The following is a 14,558-nucleotide window of genomic DNA, read 5'->3' as shown; positions in this document are numbered from 1 at the left end:
TGACTCTGCAGTCTATTTACACCTACAGACCAGTGGACACTCTTTCAATGATGAGGATGTAACATCCTGGACAGGGAGGAACGCTGGTTTGAGGGCGGAGTCAAGGAGGCCATTTACGTGAAAAGGGAAAGACCATCTCTGAATCGAGGAGGGGCCTAAGGGTCCATCTGTCACCAGCTTACATGCTGTGATTGCAGCCATTCCCCAACTCTCTGTGAATGGGACTCATGGCCATTGATCAGTGGGCTTTGATCAATGAGCTTTGATCAGTGGTGGCTGATCAATGGTCATGAGAATTTGCATATTAATGATTAAGGAACTGACCTCCCAGCCCATTGTTCCCTCAGTGGGCTGGTTTCAGTCATTATGCAAATGATCTGTTTATAAGATTGAAACCTGCAGTCAGCTGAGACTGAAGAAGTCACCTGATGATGATGAAACGTTTCTCCCAGAAAACGCTACGTCCAGAATCAACTTTTGGGGATTTACTTACCTGGATGATTGAGCATGCATCAATGATAATGGATTGCATTTATATAGTGCTTTACAATGCCACTATTCATTCACTCTCACATTCACACACTGGTGGAGGCAGCTACGGTTGTAGCCACAGCTGCCCTGGGGCAGACTGACAGAAGCGAGGCTACCATATCACACCATCGGCCCCTCTGGCCAACACCAGTAGGGTAAATGTGTCATTCCTATTTAGCTTTTAGATGAGGTTAAAGGCAATCATTATTTATTGTTTCCTTGGTTTCTGTGTTTGGGTTCTTGTATCGTTCATCATGTGTTAGGTCTGTTAAGCTTGTGTTGTCATGTCTATTTTCAGTGTTTCCTGTTTTATTTTGTGTTCTTTGTTCATTGTATTTAGTTTTACTTCCCCTGTCCTGTCATTAGATCATGTCAGTCAGCTGGTCCCCCATGTGTTCCCACTTCCCCTAATCACCTCCTGTGTATTTAAGTCCTCTGTTTTCAGTGTGTCATTGTCATATCGTCGGCGTTGTTTCCAGGCCAAGAGTGCATGTCACGGTTTCTCATGTTAGGTCCATGTTTCTGTTGTAGGTTTTTATTTAATTTAGCTCACCCAGTTTAGTTTTTATTAGTCTTGCTTTTTGCCTTTTGCTTGCAGTTATTTTGCCAGCCTCAATAAATGGCTCGTGTTTGGTTATTCAAGTCACGTTTTGTTTCGTCTGCATTTGGGTCCACCTTTCACTCTACACACAGTCAGCCATGCTGATTGTGACAACAACAGTCTACTCAAGGTGTTTTATATTGTAAGTTAAAGACCCTACAATAATCCAATAATCTTATGGTTTTCCATTATAAACAAACCTGATAAGTGCCCCCAGTGTACAGTGTAGCAGTCACAAGGCATTTGATTACTTTAATACACATCTTAGAAGCTTGATGCCTTTGATGCTTGTTGGCTCCTGGGAACACGAGGCGGGTCTGGGCCCGAGAGAGTCGGCACAGTGGCAGGATGGCTCCTTATCCCCTACCCAACCCTGTTGCTGGTCACGTGCTCTATAATGCTGTACTGTGGACATTTATGTGCTTTCTGTGCAGAGTTTTTTTTGTTTCCTGTTCTCATGCTGTCCTCTGTAGCCCAGCATGAGCAGAGGTCTCTTTTTTTTTCCTCTTGTACTTTCCCATTGTAGTGTACATTTCAGTGTTTTTCTGTAATGCAACCGTTCTCTGACTTGTATCCCCATGTGATGTCGGTGTTGTGTGTGTGTAAGGTCGGGGGGCGGGTTCATTCCACTGCAGGACAACCTGCCACTGCATGTGGCGAATAAAATTTGAACTTGATTCTAATAGGAACCCTGCTGTATTCATAAACTTCCCTTTTCTGTCAGTATTTTAGATTTCACCAGGGATCAACAGTCACATTTGGGCCTAGAGCGCTACTGAAGATCTGAAGTGTGAACCACTAATGGAGAATTATACATAGACAATGCTTGTAGCCCAGTTGATGCCAAAAATTAGGTCCATAGGTATTTGGAAAGCCACAGTTTTTGTCATTTTTCCTCACTAGACCACCACGGTGAATTCAAGCAGTTTAACAAAGGCATTGCATTACATTTTTTAGAAATTACAGCCATTTATATACATAGTCCACCATTTTCAGGCTCAAGAATAATGAGCAATTGACTGAGAAACAGTTTTATGGCCAGGTAAGACTTGTCAGTCAGTTCCAAGACAAACCAGATAAAAGGTCATCAAAGAAAACATTCGCAAGCTGGTTCCACTGGCAGCCATTCATCCCAGTGGCATAACAATGCCTGCATGTCATGCATAACAGGTAATGTGGTATGCTGCCTCTTTCTTCATCATTTTTCTTCCCATGATTTCTCTACATTAATCTTAGTTCATCTGCCCCACTGTGCAGTTTCTTTTATATGTTTTCTGGCAAAGTCTGATCTTATCTGGCCTTCTAGCTCTAGAGTGTCAACAGTGAGTAGCACCTTGTTGTAAAACCTTTCTACTTAAATTCATGAAAGTACCTGTTGATTGTAAAAGTCTCACAGGAGGCAGCATGTGAAACTTGACACATTCTTGTCGAATTTTGGGGGAAGGGTTAGGCTTATATTTGGTTTACTGCCTGAACCTTTTCCAGATCAGTCGTTAGCTGAAAAGTGTTGTAGTCATTAAGTTTCTTCGAGTTTTTAAACGTAGCCTTAACTTAGCCTTGAACCAGGGCTCGGCATTATTATAACTCACCCTGCTGTGTTATGGTATGCAGCTGTCATCACGGAAGTTGGACGTCACAGCATTTGTATACTAAATCAGACTGTTGGATCGCAGTTCTCCCATTCAGTGAAGTCCAGACACGCCTGCATATTCGTTATAGCCTTATTAATCCAAATTAATTAATGTCTTTGCAAACTAAGGCTCCACATTAGAGGGGTTTGATAGTTGAACACTGCTTTTAGAATCTCTAGGAATCACAAAAGCCCTTTTCTATTACTCGGCACGGTCAGCAGGTACTTTTTTGTACCGTTCGTGTTGCTTATTAATTACGTAAAGGGACGCTTAGACACGTTGCTATGACAACAACCACGCAGGTTAAGTAGTACTGGATTGTAATGGAAAACCAGTCGATCCGAGTCGAGTTATAGCGATCCATGGCGAGTCAATCCGAGTAGGAACTAATGGAAGAGAGGGCTAAATAAACCTTCACTTAGACCAAAGTGTTCTGTTGAGATAATAAAATACCGTAAGGTCTTTAGGATATGATGTACCCCGTTACGTACAACTTTGTATGCGACAAGATTGATTTTGAATTCAGTACTTGATAACCATGTCTGTCTGAACAAAACATTACTCACTCTTCAACAGAGTCACCATTGCCCCACCAGAGAAAACAGGCCCACTGTATGCAAATGGAGAATGCATAGTGTCACTCAGCTCCTGCCCACTCCTTTGTTGGGAGATTGCAGTTGTTAACAGGTTGTTAAATGGCATCCTCTCCCCAAGTGTTGTTAAGAGGTGGAGTGACTTTACTTTTGACTGGCTACCATCACAAAATATATCAGATTTTGTGAGGCGAGCACTGTTGCTTTGTGAACAAACCACGGATCACTACTACCTGAAAAAACTGTTTAATAAAAAAACGAAACCCTTCAGGTCTGGAAAAACAGAAAAACCTGAACATACAGCATACAAAAAAGGGGCGAGCCAACGCTGAAGCTGAAAGGCTTCAACATGAGTGCCAAAATGTTGAAGTTCTTCTTTTAGTTTGTGGTGAGCTCCTAAGGGACAAGAATAAAAGCTGGTGACACCAACATGATCACGTGACATCCTCTTACTTTGCTTGCGTAACCTGTAGGGTTCAACAAGGTTCAGTCCTGGGTCCATTATTATTTTCCTTTTATACATTTTTGCTAGCCAGCATCATTCAAACTTTTTCTGGCAATTCTTGTAATTTGTATGCTGACGACATTCAGCTGTACACATCTTTTAAGCCTGATCAGCTGGATAGGTTGTCCACTCCAGTTGATGGTCTATCCTGGATTTCTCCAATAACCTGATTATTTTGAAGTCTGGCAATATTGAGGCCATGTTTGGGATCTTTGGTGTCTTTCTTTGAACTATAGAACATTGCTTATGCATTTAAATCATTGCACCTCACTTACTCTACCACTATTTGTCAGCTTAGACAAATCCTCTGTTACTCCTCCAGGCAATGCAAAATGCTGCAGCAAGACTCTACTCATATTACCCTATTTTATTCTCTTTACATCGGCTCTCAAGTGTTTTCAGAATTCATTTTAAAAGTCTGACACTTATAAACAGAGTCCTAAAGGGACAAGCTCCAGATCACCTATCTCAACTTGTTATTAAACACACTTGTTAAGCTCAAAATCTATTAGTTGTCTCTCATAGAAGACTGAAGACTCAGGGTAACAGCCTTTCAGTCTATTGTACCAAGATTAAGCTTTTCTGTTTAATCAGGCATTAGGGTTGCTAACATTTTTTGTTATTTACATTTTAATTTATTTTTATTCAGTTTTACCGTGGTTCTCTTTGCATATTGTGTTTTAATTGTTGTGCAGCGTGACTTTAATGTCTGTGAAAATCACCATATAAAAAGATGGCACTAACTTCAAAAATAGCAGTCAGGTAAAATTACCTGCGACCTTCTTTTGCTGGTTACACAGATCAAGGAAAGGTGAGCAGGAGGATCCATAGGGTTAAGGAAATGGAAGGCATGACGTACAGAGTCTGACTGCATTTGCACACTGCTCCTGAAAACATGACAATGGATGTCATTAACATGGATCGGCTTTAGTGAAACTACACTGATCCAAACATGGACTACGAAAGGCCGATACTTTTTTAAATATGTTTTTGTAATGGTTAATCCTCCAGTATGCACAAGCTCTTGAATCAAAATGATACTTCCAATGCTTAAATAGAATTATTGTAATTATCCATTTGACTTATTTTAATTTACTGAGTTTTATTTACTATTTATATTTACTACAAAAAACACTGAAAAACTCGTGAGGCACATTTGATTAACACGCCAAATTACAGCTATTTACTTTCAGTTCTGAACATAAAAATTACTTTTAGTGACCAAAATGTTAATTAAACACACTGGACCTTAATTAAATCCAGTATACCAGCTCAAATTTGACTATAAAAGCATGAATTCACTTATTTTTGAAAATATTTATGATTTCTAAAATTTTATTTTCTTGTTTTTATGACAGGTGGTCTAATACATTTAGTAAGCACTGTGTATATTCTTTACACAAGGCAACAAGTTCATCCACTACCAGTCAAGAGTTTGCACACACACCTCATTTAATGGTTTTTCTTTATTTTGACTTCTTTCTACATTATAGTTACAAACTGAAGACATCAAATATATGAAGCAAGATACATGGAATTTTGTAGCAAAGAAAAATTGATAAATAACTCTAAATATGTCTTATATTTTAGATTCCTGAAGGTAGCCACCCTTTGCTTTGTTCACAGTGCTGCAAACCCTTGGCCTTCTCTCAGTGAGCTTCATGATGTAGACATGGTTGTCACTTCACAGGTGTGCCTTGTCAGGGTTCGTTTGTGGACTTTCTTGCCTTCTTAATGGGATCAGTTGTGTTGTGCAGAGGTCAGGCTGGTGCACAGCTGACAGCCCTATTTGACAACTGTTAGAATTCATATTATGGCAAGAACCAATCAGCTAAGTAAAGAGAAACAACAGTCCATCATTGCTTTAGGAAGTGAAGGTCAGTCAGTCTGGAAAATTGCTAAAACTTGTGTGTCTCTCAGTGCAGTTGCCAAAAACCATCAAGCACTACAACAAAACTGGCTCACGTGAGGTCTGCCCCAAGAAAGGAAGACCAAGAGTCGCCTCTGCTGCTGAGGATAAACTCCTTTGAGTCAGCAGCCTCAGAAATTGCAAGTTAACAGCACCTCGAGCCCAGATAAATGCCACAGAGTTCCAGTGGCAGACGCATCTCTACATCAACTGTTCAGAGGAGACTGCACCAATCAGGTCTTTGTGGTCAAACAGATGCTAAAAAAACATTATTTAGGAAAAGCAACAAGTAGAAGAGATTTTTTGGACAAAGAAACACAGGGAATGGCCGTTAGACCAGTGGGAATCTGTGCTTTGGTCTGATGAGTTCAAATTTGAGATCTTTGGCTCCACCCACCGTGTCTTTGTGCCACCCAGAAAAGGTGAATGGATGGTCTTTACATTTATGGTTCCCACCGTGAAGCATGGAGGAGGAGGCGTGATGGTGTGGGGGGTGCTTTACTAGTGACACTGTTGGGGATTGATTTAAAATTGAAGGCTCACCAATCCAACATGGCTACCACATGCCATCCCATCCAGTCTGCATTTAGTTGGACCATCATTTATTTTTCAACAGGACAATGACCCCAAACACACCTCCATGCTCTGCAAGGGCTATTTGACCAAGGAGAGTCCTCCACGGTCACCTGACGTAATCCCATGGACCACAGAGTGAAGGCAAAAGGGCCAAAAATTGCTCAGCATCTCTGGGAACTCCTGCAAGACTGTTGGAAAACCATTTCAGGTGACGAGCTCACGAAGGTCATCGGGAGAATCCCGAGCAATAATCAAAGCAAAGGGTGGCTTTTTTGAAGAATCAAAAATATAAAACAGGTTTTCAGTTATTTCACTTTTTGTTTACTGCATAATTTCATGCGTTCATTCAGTTTTGATGCCTTCAGTGAGAATCTACAATGTAAATAGTCATGAAAATAAAGAGAAAACATTAAATGAAAATCTGTGTCCAAACTTTAATGTGGTTTGGACACACAGGTTTAATATAACCTGGTATAACCTTTTATAAAGGGTTATTAGATGGCTCCTCTGCTAATTAGGGTAATAAAGAAAGCATTCAGTCATGTGTTTACGCTTGTTTAGCTCTTATTACGGATACCATCCATATCACCCAGGTAGCCAGGAGTGTTCCTAAGCAAATTTGACTATCTGAATGTTGCCTGGACTTTGTACATTAAGATATTTGCAGAGATTAGTTTGATGTTGAGCATGGTGGCCCAATGTCACAAACAGGACAATACAGGGTGTCAAAAAACAAACAAAAAAAACAGAAAGAAAATGACCACGTATGCTTTAATAGATTTAAACTACCGTTGATCTACAGTGAACTTTAAGTGATGCGTTTCAGTTGGTGGGAAAAAATATACCAGTCAAACCGTTGTCAATTATACTTTTTTTAATAAAAGAGGAATTACACAATTGTTATTATAAAAGCATGGATCACAATGATAATGAACACTGAGAATGTAATAAAACTCAAAAACACTTGAACTGGAATATGACTAATTCCCACACAGATGAGGATTAAATTAAAAGGCAAAAGTAAAACAGCCATAAAGACATGTCAAACAACTTTAGGATAATGAATATATAACTGCACAGCAGCTTTAGCTGCAATGTAAGGAAAGTGTTGGTGCTCCAGAAGGGGCCATTCCCTACTCAGTATGAACACCAGTTACCATGTTTTATATTTATAGGTCTATAAACCATAAAATCTGAGTGACCCAAAACATATATATGTATATATACATATACACACACGTGTAATAAAAACTGGGGCAACCAAAACCTACAAATGTGATCATAGGTCTAGCACCTTGTACACTGTGAATACATAATAAACAACACACATATGCTGTCGTAAAGTAAAACAGATCTGAGAAGTCTCAGGACAGAAGATTGCTTACGTTTGATTATTTTGAAAAATATACAACAGGTTTGAATTGAAAAGTCACCACTGTCTCATAGTCATGGCAGGAAAATACTTCTATTACAGGAATTGACCAGTTTAGGTTGCTTCTGCCTTCTCTAGATTACTCTCATAGGTGGAGCTTTAAACCTTGAGAGAAAAAAAAGTCACAAGAAAACTCAAATAAGTCAATCACACAAAAAAGGAAAGGAAAAAAAGCACGTTACTAATTACAGAGCCAAATTTAATAAAAACCAAAAAATTACAACAAAAATAAAAAACTATCTTGATTCTTCAGGACGTTCGTTTTGCGCTTTAAAGTAAAATGACACCGTAAAGTATTAGGGAACTTTTTTAGTGCATCATCATCATCCTTATGTCTGGATTAGTAGATATACTCTAAATTTTAGCCTTAAGCTCTGTAACATTTCACTTCACACAGATGTACAACTGGCAGACTTTTGTATCTCTGCAAGACTCAGTGATTAAAATCATATCTGAACTGATAACACAGCTGAGTGTATTCCCAGGTTCCATTATTTACACTTTGCAGTAGTTTTTTTTTTTTAATTGGTTCACCAATCAAAGTTATCAATGATTAATTAAAAAATACAACATGGTTCTGTAACATGTTCCAAACAGTAGATTTTGCAAAGAGTAGCTAAACGCAGAACTACAAAACTGCTGACATGAAAAGTAACATTTTTCCAGCTAAAATTTGGAAGAGCGTTTAAAACTGGACAAACCTTTTAGACGGCTATTAGTGTTGTTGTTCATTTTTTTAGACACCGCACACAGTCATCTACACAATCGGCCGTGTTAACAAACATGAAGCGATTGGGACGCCTTCAAAGATGCAAATTATTTTAAAAATACAAATAAATAATGACTCAACTGGAAACTTATTGGCCCAAACTTGACCTAATTAGAACTATGTCAATTAGACATTTTCATTCTTTTCAGTCACAAGGAATGACATCTTACAAAATGTCATTATAAATATTTAATCATACTTAAAACCAGCATATACAAAACATCTGGGTCCCACCAAAGAGGTTTTGGCTGGAAAATCACAAGGACTGTTTAACCAGTATTTTTTAACTGTTATTAAAGTGGGGTTTAACTCGCACAGGCATGAAATACATTTGTGTCAAATAGCAGGAAATAACAGCAAATGCAAACTTTTCTGTTTAAAAAAAAAAAAAAAAAGGGAAAACACTGCCTTAAATATGAACTTCTCTCCCCAAAGGCCAATTTTAAGGCAGGAAAAAGTCTGAATACCCATCACTGCACCTATTCCAGGTGGCAGCATGGATGCCCATAAAATTTCACTGATGCAAAGTAAAAAAAATAAATAAATAAAAAACATTATCCTTTAAATAAACAGCATGCATTAATGACATATCCACTGGTCTCTCAACCTTCAGAAACAGTACTTAATATCTGTGTTTTTGACTGCAATCTATAACGGCATTCAGTCCATTTTCATTGACTCAAAGCAGTCAAACAGCATTGCACTTGAATAGTTCATATTATACATATAAGACAATGTTCAGTGATACTCAGACGTCCATATTTTTTACTCTTATTCTCCCATAAAGAAAATAATTGGCTTGAGATTTTGTCAGTTTTTGACCTTAAACATCTCTTTCCTGTAATACTAACTGCTTCCTCATAAATGTATACTTCTTTCCAATGATGAATTGTCCAATACATTCATGGAAACACTCGGACGGTGCAACCCATCACCTCATATTTTTGACCCATCACTTTGCTCAGTCTCATTTTCAAGATTTGGCACTTTGGAACCACTTCAGAAGCTCCTGTGTTTGCGAAAGGATCAGCTCTCGTTCTCTGTGCGGAGCCCCGAGGCTTTGGATGATTGAGCACTACCACCGGCTGGTTTGGACCCGGTCGTTTCACTGGTTGGTCCACTTTCAGCGGCATTGGGTAAATGACTGTACAGTCAGTTACACTGTCCACAGGTACCTGAGTCTTATATTTGGATATTCTAAGTTTCAGTCCCTTCTTGGTTTGCTTCCACACGCCCACTTGCACCCTCTTCAGGGTGACAGTCAGAAACTTTGAGTCCTGCTCACTTTTGACCATTTGCTCGAGAGGTTCTTCAGTTTCAGATGCCTTTGCGTGTTCTGCAACATTAGATTCTTCGTGTGTTGAAGATTTTGAAGCAGGACTGTGACTGGATTGATTATCATCTGGTGGTAGAGGGACCTTTTTTTCCTCTTTGATAGCAACATGGTTGTGGGTCAGTGCAGGAGAGTGATGAACCCCCTTATTGTGGTCTTTTGCTTCTACAGGCTCCGTCTGCTCCATCAATAACGACTCACAGATGAAGGATGCGTTTTTTGTTTCCACCTGAGGGCTGGGCCCTAATGTCAGGGGCTTGTCCATGTGCTCCGTGTTTGTTATCTTAACTTGATCTTGAGTCGTACTGACAGAACTGCTACTTTTATCCATCACTATGCCTCGCAAAGCCATTACCAATGGCTGAATGGGACCTTGGGCGTCCTCTGGCTGCTGACTCAATGAAAACACAGAGGATATGATGGGGAAGCTCTCCGGTTCTGAAACGTCTCTCTCTTTTGCCAGCTCATTTAGTCTCACTTCCGGCATCCAAGTTGAGCTCTTTGACTTGGCAAGATTTGAAAAAACAGGAGTTTTGACTGAAACAAGCTTGTTTATAGTCTTGGGTAATGAAAAAGACTGAGTTGGAACATTATCCTTACTGACGAGACATATTGGTGGTCTCACTTGGACAGTTGGAACAATGGAACTTCTTATGGAGGGAGAAGTTGATTTAATCCTGTCCTGGTTCAAGGGTGCCACTTCTTTGATTGGTTTTGAAGCAGCGCTGCTCTTGAAGCAGATCTTCCCGGGTTCCACCTTCATAGCCACCGGCATGTCCTGCATGTTTTTCGTGTCACCCGCTCTCCTGGATGGAACACTCTTGGGGTACTCTGGAAGTAAGGTCTTTCTCTCATCCATCACTCTCTGAGAAACCATGCTGCTTGGATGCAGGCTGGTGGTGTTCAACCTGCTGGTGACCCTGCTGGAGATAACTGGAAGAGGAGCTACGTGGCTCACCGGTGCAGTTTGCGTAACTCTGATCCCACTGTTTACCCCTTCTCTTACAGGACTGATGATATTTTTGGGAAACTTATTGGGGATGACTACGTTAGACTCCAAGTTGATTATTTCCGGTGATACCCTTTTCAGTCCACTCTTTTCTTTGCTCACTGGACTCACTGGGAGATTGTTGGACATACTGACCGGGACAACAGCAGGGCGCTCCACATTCACCATCTTTGTGTCACATGATTTCCTGTTAATAGTGCTCATGCCCATACTGCCAGGCCGCACCGTGTTGGTGTGATTGATTAATGTCGATGACAATGGCTTCCCCAGCGCTGTGTTTTGAGAAACTGTCATCCTCGTGTCCTTTATCACCGACTCGTTCTCTTGTTGGGAAACGAGCCTCAGCTTTAGTTCTTTTGTCCCATTTACAGTTTTCACCTCAACGAGTTCAACCAAGCAGCCAGCAGGAATTGTTACTTCTTCTGGCAGAGAAACTGTGAGAGCTCTATTGTGCTGAATGAGTCCATTCAAAGGGGAAAGACGTTCTGGGTTGCCATTAGTGACATTCGATACCTTCGTTTCCAGTGTTTTTGCTCTCTGTTCGTCTTTTCCCAGTCTGACAGCAGGTACACTCGGGCTAGGTACCGTCACCCGAACAACCGGCCGAAGCGATGACGGATCAGCAGCGTGCAGGCTTGTTAAGGCACTGGGGACGGGGACCTGCGGATTTTTCGTCACACCAGGCTTAGCAGGTACCTGAATAATGCTTTTACTATGCAAACGTTCAATGTGCTTAACAAGGCACAGCCTCCTCATGTAGCCCTGTCCACAGTGAGGACATTTGAATGGATACTTCGAAGTGTGTCGTTTCAGGTGCGCGTTTAACTCCGCCTCACTATAGGAAATATCGTTGCAATAAAAACAGTAAAACCGTGTCCCCATATGCTCAACCATATGCTTCTCGAACGCTGAGGCATCTGTAGACGCAAATCCACATTTCTCACAATACCTCACGTTTGAAGTGGTTAACACGCGATCCAGTGACAAATTTGGATGTCCACCATTCACAGAGGATGGCACGCTTTGATAGCTGACAGGCTTCATAATGAGAAGTGAGGTGTTCTGGCCATCTGGCAGTAATTCTCACAATTTCAGAGGCTGATGTGACACCCTGAAGTAAACATCCATCTTCACCTGATGTCCAGGGTTTATGTCCGGGGAAAGCAGACACTGACGCACCTGCAACGATGTCTCTCCCTGCGAAAGACACATAAGAAAAACAAAAACATTAAGAAACAAATGATTGACGTAACCTCACTGTGTACTATGCTTACACTTGGACGAGGCCTGTGAAGCCCCTCCTCTCACGCACAGCTCATGCAGCATTTTCAGCTCCTGCAAATATTTATTTGGCTGTGCGCGCGTGTAGGCAAATCAAAACAATACAGCACAATAAAATGCGATAATCAAACTCATTGCACTGGTCTGTATTTGCATTTTTCTCCGTGCGCGCTGAGCTTTCTTCCTTTGAACGTGACGAAAAGGCCCTACCTAACTACAACAGGGGGGTTGCGGAGACGACGGCCAACATTACAACTGTTTATATTTGCAACAGAGTCAAATGCCTCATACGCACCTGATTGCCGTGTCACGAAACAGCGATTTGGTCGTTGATATCTTTTTCAATAAAATGAATTTTAAAAAATCCACTCTTTGAACGTGATACTAACGCTTGTCAACGCCACCAACCGAGCCGCTTTGGGTTAGCTTGTCGTTAGCCATCCGTAGCTACCAAAAACAATGGCGGAAGAAAGCTGCTCTGCTTTTCAAAATAAGAGCACGCTACGTTAAAAATATAGCTGATTCAACATGTTTAGAAATCTTGGTGATAACAAATTCTGTGTCCTTCGTTTCCAGTCAGATCATCAGCAAATAATATTATTTAACACAACAAAGAAACTATTAATATTTTATTTATTGAACGTTTTTTAATGTAAACAATATAACACAGTGGCTGCCACCGTATAACACCTGTATTAACAGGCAGATAACACTGATGATTTAAGTGCAATAAAGAGGAACAAAAACAGCAGAGAGCTGAAAATAATATATGGCAGGAAAAACATCAGAACATCTTTTTAGGTTCAATAACAGACAAAATACAACAAATTTCAACCAATAAAAATAAATTAAGTTAAGAAAATATTGATCAATTTTGTGACAAATATGGTAAATTAGAAATAGAAAACCTGGAACCTACGTTAATGCATGGGATTGTTTAAAGATTCGAACCCTTTTGGATTGATTTAAAAAATTTGTTTTTGTGAACTCACAGTAAGACTGACATCATCTTACATGACAATGTCGAGGGATTTAATAAAATGTAGCATCTAGTGGTGAAGATAGTTCATCCTGCTAGGCATGGATTTTTGTGCACTGTCTGATGTGGCTCACAATCTTACCACTGACTTAATGTACGAGGGCATTTTGGGTTATTGTGCAATGTATTAATTTGCTGGAAGCCTGCAAATAAAAATATGTGTTAAACACAGCAAAGTTTGGTTTTCTGTCCAATTGCATGTTATTAATGTGCATGGAAATGATGTGTTAAACATGTGAATAAACTGATTAAATGGCCAGTGATAAACAGGGACAGTTCCTCGCTTGGTTTCCTTCCAAAAATGTCAGAAGTAAGGCTGATAAGCGCAAATACAAATCATATTACAGTAAATGCAAAGTCATGGATGATTATTGGCTGTTAAAGCAACTCTAAAGGATGTCAGCTGCCATAAAACTAAAATAAAGAGGAAGTAACGAGAGCATGTAATTGATCTGTCCAGCAGCATGTCAAAAGCAATTGCCAGGCAGAAACTGTGTTCGTGCTGCTCGTGCATGTATCCATTTTCAGCAGCTCAATATGAAGTGGACAAACTGACATAGTTTTAAATATATGGGGGGTTTTCAATCGTTGGATGGAAATCCTTTGCCTGCATTTGGTGATTGCAGAATATCCAATGTCTTTCCTTTGGGAAATGCTCGGGTTGCTTTTTCAGCATGCTTTGGGTCACGATGTCCAAGCATCTGCAATATACACAAGTGAACTGGTTACACTGGGTCACTAGTACATGCTAATACCATAATATTGTCTCCACCATATTTGACATGTGGTACGCTTAATACCTTTCTCATTCCATCATTTTGGTTCAGTTTAATCTTGATTTCATCTGTCCAAAGAATCTTTTCAGAGCTGTGCAGGCTCTGTGAAGTTGCCTTTTGAGTGCAGACTTTGACAATCATACACATACCCCCTTGCTGGTATTCTTGGTTCTTTAGATGCTTTGAAGTTGTTTTTCTTAACCGTAGAAAAATATTGCCAATAATAAATATAATTATAATAATGTATTTGTCTTGTGTTGTGTTGTGGGGTGTCTGAGTTGATTATTTGGCCACTACTAACATTTGTGCTATTTTTCTGAGAGATTTATTTGGGTTTTTGAGCCTATAGATGGCCTTCTTGTTAAGCTATAAGAGTTAGTTGAAATGTATTAATTTGTCATGCACTGGCATGGTCTGCACTTCATTGGCATCTTGTGTAATTTAAAATCCATTAAAAATAAAGAAAAGAAAATGATATCACAGTCCAAAACATTATGGACTCGACTGCTGTTTGATTCTTCGTTTCCTTTAGGCGTTATCTCACAAAGTAATATAATGCATGCTGCTACTCGA

The 14,558-nt window shown here is 40.0% G+C and overlaps 1 protein-coding gene across 1 annotated transcript; it reads right to left on the bottom strand.

Annotated features, from left to right (window-relative positions):
* Nucleotides 1–7,202: 7,202 nt before the first annotated feature.
* znf518b (zinc finger protein 518B) lies at nucleotides 7,203–12,630 on the bottom strand. The gene is made up of 2 exons (XM_085131422.1): nucleotides 12,466–12,630; nucleotides 7,203–12,086 (listed from the first exon to the last, which is right to left on the bottom strand). The coding sequence occupies exon 2, from the start codon at nucleotides 11,931–11,933 to the stop codon at nucleotides 9,450–9,452; it is 2,484 nt and encodes an 827-aa protein (XP_084987548.1). The 5' UTR covers nucleotides 11,934–12,086; nucleotides 12,466–12,630; the 3' UTR covers nucleotides 7,203–9,449.
* Nucleotides 12,631–14,558: the final 1,928 nt, after the last annotated feature.

Source organism: Neolamprologus multifasciatus, chromosome 2 (genome assembly GCF_963576455.1).
Source record: "Neolamprologus multifasciatus chromosome 2, fNeoMul1.2, whole genome shotgun sequence".
Lineage (NCBI taxonomy): Eukaryota > Metazoa > Chordata > Actinopteri > Cichliformes > Cichlidae > Neolamprologus > Neolamprologus multifasciatus.
This window is presented reverse-complemented; position numbering and strand designations above follow the sequence as displayed.